Here is a 7,093-nt window from a genome sequence, read left to right on the forward strand (position 1 = left end):
GGGAGGAGCGGACGGGCGGACAGCTGGAGGTCCCCAGCATCCCCCACCATCACTGCCTCTCCGGTTGCCCCCGCCGCCCCTCCCACGCCCCCCTCATCCACCCAGAAACTTCCTCCCACTCTATGCTGTGCCTTTAACTACATGCCCTCACTGTCCTTAGGCCCCGACACCTCCCCAGGGGAAGCCATATCCAGCCACACCCCTCTGAAGATGACACAATCCCTCACCCCTACCCAGCAGCCTGACTCTGCAGATCACTATCCCTGGGCTGTGACCAGAAGAGTCCCAGGGGCACGGTCCTGGTCTCCAGATGACCACGGACTTCTGCTTGACATCTGTTAACTTCCGAGCTCTCTGTAACCTCTCGTTGACCTCCTGCAACTCTGTTCTATTGGCCTCTGAGCTTTGAAATCTGGGTATCTCCTTTACTTGCCTCTTGATTGACCTCCACAGCTCCCTGATGAACCCACTGACCTCTATAACCTCTGTGACCCATGGATGGCCTTGATGCCCAAGCTGATCTATTTTCTGGGTAATCTCTGACCTTTAAATAATCACTTGTTCCTCCTATGACCCCTATATCCCCTAGATGTCTCTTTACTTGACCTCTTTGACCCTTAAATAACTGACCCGAGTGACCTTTTGACCCTTTTATGACTTTTCACCCATGTGTGACCTCTCAAATGGCCCTTGTGCCTGGATGACCTCTAAGCCCCAGTGCCTTTGACATCAAGCTCTCTGGGCTCTCACAGAGGAGTGGCCCAGGTGTTCCCTCTGGCCCCCTGCAGGCCTCACCGTCTGGTCAGTGAGGGGTGGCAGGACGATGGTCTTCTCCATGGTGTTCATGACCAGCTTCCATAACTCCTTCAGCACACGCTTCAGCACTGTCTTCTCACAGATTTTGGCAAAGAGAGTCAGGCTGGGGGCAAGGGATAGGTCTGAGAAAGGGCCCAGATGGTCCCAACCTGAGGAACCCCTTCCCCTCACTACATGGGCAAGGTGGGAAGGCATGCCATGGACATGCAAGAGGGTCCAGAGCCTGTACACAGACCCCAGGTGGTCTGATGGGGCTACAGTGTGTGACACACAGGGGGAAGAGTGAACGGCAGCTGGACAGATCAGCAGGAGAGGGACTGGGAAGGAGCCTCAAAATCTAGGAGGAAGGCCTGGGCCTTAGCATGAGGGCAATGGGGGAGCTGTGGAGTGTTCAAGAGAGAGAGCCAGATTTTTCTATTTGAACGAATAGAGTGGGGGATGAACTAGAATAGGAAGGTTGGAGACGGGCTATGCGGGGGCTGGGGCCATGCTCAGGAGAAGAAGGGAATGCTAGGGAAGGGGACAACCTTGAGAGGGAAAACGACAGAGTTCATAACTGGCTATATGGGGTTGACAGAGGGTAATCTGTCATGATCCTTCCAACAACTTAGCCACCCTCCACCAAATCATCCTTCCCCCAACCCTAATGCTTCCTCTATCATTTTTTGAAAAAAATGAAGTGAAAGTGAACTGACTCAATAGACGTGAATTTGTGCAAACTCTGGGAGATGGTAAAGGACAGGGAGGCCTGGCATGCTGCAGTCCATGAGGTCGCGAAGAGTTGGACATGACTTAGTGACTGAACAACAGCAACCATCACTTTTCCCTACCTCCCTTCTTTCCTTTCTTCCATCCTCCCACCCATACATCCATATACCTATCCTCCAAACAGTTATTCATCCATCCAAATATTTACCCAACTCTCCATCCATTTATCCATCTGTCCATCCATCCTTTTATCCATATACTCTCCATATAGCTTTCTAAGCATTTTTCTTTTAATCCACTCATCCATCCCTCATGGCTTTCACCATCCATTCATTCGTACAAATATTGACCCACTGATCCTTCCAATCATTACCCCACCCATCTTTCCATCTCTTCATGCCTCTGCTCACCCGCCCATCCAAACCATTCAACCACCACCCAGAAAGCATACCCTGACTATCCTCTCCAGGCCAGCCCCAAGGTTACTGAGGCCCCACCCAAGGAGCCCTCCCTTGTGGACCCTGGCCACCCAGCCTGGCTCACTTGCTATCCAGCAGGTCCATGATGGGTTGTAGCACATTGTCAGCGTCCTGGGCCACGCTGCTGCAGGCACTGGCTGGCACATTGCCTGTGCCTTTCACCTGGCTGAGGATGTCACCCATCTGCTTGACACAGTCTTCAATGTGCGGCTGGAAGCTGGGGACACAGAGAGGAGGACCTCAGATTAGACTTTCCTGGCCTCTGGAAGAAGGGCAGGATGAGGCTGATCTGTGGACCTTTTATCACCAGCATCAGAGAGCCATGGCATATAACAGGAGTGGGGTTTAATAGCAGAATTTGGCATCAGGCTAAGATATTTACTTGGGTTGTCTATTTCATCACATGGTCCTACTCAGGTACTACTGTTAATCATCTTTACCATCTGAGCTTCCCTGGTGGCTCAGACAGTAAAGAATCTGCTCGCAACTCAGGAGACCTGAGTTCAATCCCTTGGTGAGGAAGAGCCCCTAGCGAAGGGAATGGCAACCCACTCCAGTATTCCTGCCTGGAGAATTCCGTGGACAGAGGAGCCTGGTGGGCTACAGTCCATGGGGTCACAAAGAGTCGAACACGACTGAGTGATCAACACTTTCACATTGTTATCATCATCCCCACTTTATAGATGGTTAAACTAACATTCAGAGAAGTTAAACAACTCACCCAAGGCCACACAGTAGTAAGCAGGGAATCTAGGCTTGAACTCAGCTTTGTATAGCTCCTAAGGGCCTGAGGTCTTCGCCACTACATCTGCTGAGTCTCCAGATGCCCCAGGCTGGGGACTGTCCCCTCCCTTCTGCTCCCAGCTCTGGAGATGCCCCCACCTGGTAGCAAACACCCGGCTGAGCTCATCCAAGACGTTGTTGAGTTTCACCTGTAGCTCCTTCAAGATGTCACTAGCCTCGGCATCCAGCTGAGGAGCGAGAAGGAACATCAGGTCAGGCTCATAGGGCATCCGCATGGATGGGGCATTTTCCCATCCAATTCAGGGGAAAGGAGCTAGAGAGGAAACTGAGGCTCAGACAGTTAAGCTGCTTGCTTGGGTCTGATGAAGTCGCTGAGCTGGAATTCATCAGGTACGAGTTCTGGGGCCTGTGGGGACATGGGGATGATAGTGACCCTGCCCAGACCCTAGCTCACCTCCTTCCCTCCCATGGCTTCGAACATCTTCTCCAGCTGAACTCTCAGCTGCTGAGTGTTGTTCATGAGGATGCAGGGCTGCAGATGGGAAAAGAGGAGGGAGTCAGGGCTCAGGACCTCTCCCCAGGGCCTCCCCCCAGGGCCTCCCTGACCCTCCCACTGCCAGGGACCTCAGATGGTTACAGGGTCTGTGTCTGGAGGAAGCTGGGGTCCCATAAGGTCATCTGAGCATGGAAGACAGCATTTGGGATCAGGTCCCTGGGAGTCCTGGGGGGATCTCTAGAGATCAAGAGGGGGAAGGAGAACTTCCCCTCTGGGTAGGCTGGACCTGGTGAGTCCAGAAGGGCTGGACCTCTGGGAGTAGCAGAAAGGGGCGTTTCTGTCACACACCAGTATTCTTCTACATGGGCTCAAAACTTTGTAAGCTCACATACATACTCCCTGAGGACTTCATTCACAACAACCAGACGATGACACATTGAAGACATGTCCCCTCACCTGTAGATCCCCCTGGACTCATACAGCCAGACACAGAGACACGCACACACAGTTGGACATACATGCAGACACAGGTATCAGAGCCCAGGGAAGGATGCTCTGGGGGTACAAAATGGGCTTGGGGGAAAGAGGACAGGGACCCCCGCAGGTCACCACTTTCTCCTTCTCCTTGGAGCAGTAGGAAGCGAAGTCCTTGGAGATGATGTCTGCATACTGGAGGAGCACATTACTGATGGTCTGGAGGGGACACAGAGGGTGGGTGAGACAAGGGGCTGGGCTTGGTGGGCCCAGCAAGAACCGTTAGTGAGATCAGGGATGAACCTGAACCCCTACCAGCACCTAAGATGGACCACCGGGCTGGGCAAGTTCTCCACCCAGAACGTCCATCATGACGAAGGGGAGACACCACCAATGAAGATGATTGTTTCACACAGACATAGCTCCTCTTCAGAGCAACCCAGCAGTCATATTAACCCAACCCCAAGCATAAGCATAACTCAGTCCCAAATTGAATCCCAATTCCTATCTACAATCCTCAACTTTACCCCAGGTTAAAGTCAATCCAGCTGAACTTCAACCCCAGGTCAATGGCCCCAACCTTCAAACTCACCTCAGTACCTGCTCACATTCTATATAAATCCCAATACTCACTCCAAACTCAATGTCTGATTGAGTCCCAGTCCTAATAGTAACCCAAAAACTAACCCAAATCTCAATCTCACCCCTAACCCTGACCCCAGGTCCAAATTCAACTCCAACTTTAACTATGACCCTGACCTTAACCCCAACCTCAAACTCTCAACCCAAACCCTGATCCCAACTTCAACTCCAATCTCAATGACCTCAACCCTAACCTCAACCCAACCTCCAACCTCGAATCCCAACCCCAAACTCCAACCATGACTCCAATGTCTATGGCATGACCAATCCCAACACTGGCATCAACCCCTACCTTAACACCAGTGATATCAACAACCCCAACCTTGACCTCAATCCCACCTCAACACCAACCCCGACTTTGACCCTATTCCATCCCCCACCTGGACCCCATCCACACCCCCAAACCTTGGCAAAGCGCCTCATGTAGTGCCCCACAATCTGGGGGTCAGGACACTCGAGTTTCTTGATGATCTCAAAGCTCTGATTGAGCTGGGAGAAGACATCCACCACAGAGCAGGAGAACAGGGCATGCTCTGAAGTCTGCTGGAACTGCATTGGAATGGAGGATGGAGAGAGGAGAGAGGTCAGAGCCAGATAGTCCCCACAGTCCAACCCTCCTGCTTTACAGGGAGAACCAGAATGCCCTGGGATGACAGTGAGATGGATAGTGGGCAAGGTGAACTCAGAGCCAAGCCTCAGAGGTGGATGCAGGGGGATGGGTCAGGCTTGATAAACTCTCATTCATTTGATAGAGGAACAAAAGACCCATCAACACTGTGAACAAGACAAAGATGGACATGTTTTCCAGAGACTGGTCTCATCCCAAGGGCAGTTTTGACCCCAGATTGGATCTCAATGGACCCCAGAAGTAGTGAGGCCACTGCGGGCAGACTGGAAGCTTGGTGGTGGATCAGTTTTCTTACCCCATCCTTCTTGTCTCTCTCCAGGGCTCCATGCAAGAAATCTCGGGACACTTCCTCATTCTCGTCCAGCCACTGGATGACAAAGGGCTCAAACCACCTGGAATGGACAGCCAAGATGGGGCCCTACCATCTCTTGTCTCCCTAATCCTCTGCTCAGACTCACCTATGGCCTGGGTGGCCACTCCCCAGCTCCCCTCCTACCTCACCCTTGAAATGGACTGAATGACCATTGTCGGAGCAAGGCCCAGACATGTGGGATCCTGGTGGATAAACTGCCTTTGGGCAAGTGGGTTTATTCTCTGAGATCCTGATATAGCACACAGTAGGTCCTGGTAAATGGTGACCATCCCACTCTCCAACAGAGCCCAAGAGTCAGACGTCCCGAGTTCAAACCCTGGCTCTGTCACTAATTGGACATCATCTTGGGCAAATCCTTCAGTATTTTATCCTCTATTTTTCAATCCACAAAGTAGAAATGACAATACTCCTATCTCATAGAATTGGCAAAAGGATTAAAGGAGAAAGAACAAGTGGGACTGCTCAGCATGGTTCCTGGATCTTCTGATCATTAACTATCTGGCTAGAGAAGTCCATAGTTCAAAAGCTGAGAATGGAGAACACTGGGATTGTACCTCACTTGTGCCCCCCTGATGCCCAGGAAGCTCTGAGGAGGTCAACTCTCCTGCCCGGGACCTCAGTCTAGCTGTCTGATGCCCAGGGAACTCTGAGGACATCAACTCTCCCGCCCGGGACCTCAGTCTAGCTGTCTGATGCCCAGGGAACTCTGAGGACGTCAACTCTCCCATATGGGACTTCAGTCTAGCTGTCAGCACTACAGTTCTGGCTTGGGCTCAGGACAGGGGACTTACGCAGGATACTCAGGCACTCGGTCCTTAAAGGCAGGCAGCTCAGCCACATACTCATTGTAGAGCCATTTGACCTTGAAGTGGAGGTTCATGTAGTCGGCACTCTTGCACAGGCGATGCTTATCATGCTCTGGTGGGGAAAGCAAGGGGGCAACTTAGCCGGAGGTGTCTACCTCTCTCTGCTTTGGCAGTGCCCACTCTGGCCATCACTGAGGTCTGACCTCCAATATGAGGGACCAGGGGAACTCACAACCTTAGTAGGGACACTGAGGCACAGCTAACCGCTGTTTCCAGGCTGGGAGATGCAGGGGTTGGGGTCACTCACCCTCCATTGCATACTTCATATCCTGGGCAAACAGATTCCACATCACTTCAGCGCTGATTTTACCCACGTTCAACTCCTGGGGAAACCTAGTGAAGGTCATAAAGTATGAAACCTTGGCGGACAGAAGCAGATCGGCTGCTTTGGCCTTCCCAGTCCTAGAGGGTAGTGTGGGACAGGCAAGGGGTCTGGATTCAAGTTCATTCATAGCCACTGACTTGCTAAGTGACTCTGCACTGAGGTCTGCTTCTCTCTGAGCCTCCACCTACCCATCCCTCCATTCATTCGTTACCCCACTCATCCATCTGTCTACCCATCCATTCACCCACCCATCTGTCTAGTCACCCATCCTCCCATCTCACCACCCATCTATTCCTGCATCCATTCCTTTACTCACCCAACCATCTGTCCACCAATCTATTCATCCATCCACCTATTAATCCATCTGTTTATCCATCCAGCCATCTGTCTGTCCATCCATCTATTCATTCACCCATCCATTCATCCACCTGTGTATATATCCATCTATTCATCTATCCATCTCCATTCACCTGTCCATATATCCCTTCATCTGTCCACCCTTTGGTCCATTCATCCAAAATCCCTGATCTTAACTTAATATT

General features: G+C 51.7%; 1 protein-coding gene across 1 annotated transcript in view; it reads right to left on the reverse strand.

Moving 5' to 3' along the window:
• UNC13A (unc-13 homolog A (C. elegans)) overlaps positions 1-7,093 on the reverse strand; it is a 74,384-nt gene that overhangs the window by 14,297 nt on the left and 52,994 nt on the right. The window contains exons 29-37 of the mRNA XM_010845681.1: positions 6,474-6,559; positions 6,152-6,278; positions 5,283-5,379; positions 4,765-4,908; positions 3,853-3,936; positions 3,202-3,279; positions 2,886-2,974; positions 2,068-2,220; positions 796-919 (exon numbers count right to left, since the gene is read on the reverse strand). Coding sequence (XP_010843983.1) covers positions 796-919; positions 2,068-2,220; positions 2,886-2,974; positions 3,202-3,279; positions 3,853-3,936; positions 4,765-4,908; positions 5,283-5,379; positions 6,152-6,278; positions 6,474-6,559 — 982 coding nt within the window. The remainder of the gene's footprint in view (positions 1-795; positions 920-2,067; positions 2,221-2,885; positions 2,975-3,201; positions 3,280-3,852; positions 3,937-4,764; positions 4,909-5,282; positions 5,380-6,151; positions 6,279-6,473; positions 6,560-7,093) is intronic.

The sequence above is a fragment of the Bison bison genome, unplaced genomic scaffold (assembly GCF_000754665.1).
Source record: "Bison bison bison isolate TAMUID 2011002044 unplaced genomic scaffold, Bison_UMD1.0 scf7180017864221, whole genome shotgun sequence".
Lineage (NCBI taxonomy): Eukaryota > Metazoa > Chordata > Mammalia > Artiodactyla > Bovidae > Bison > Bison bison.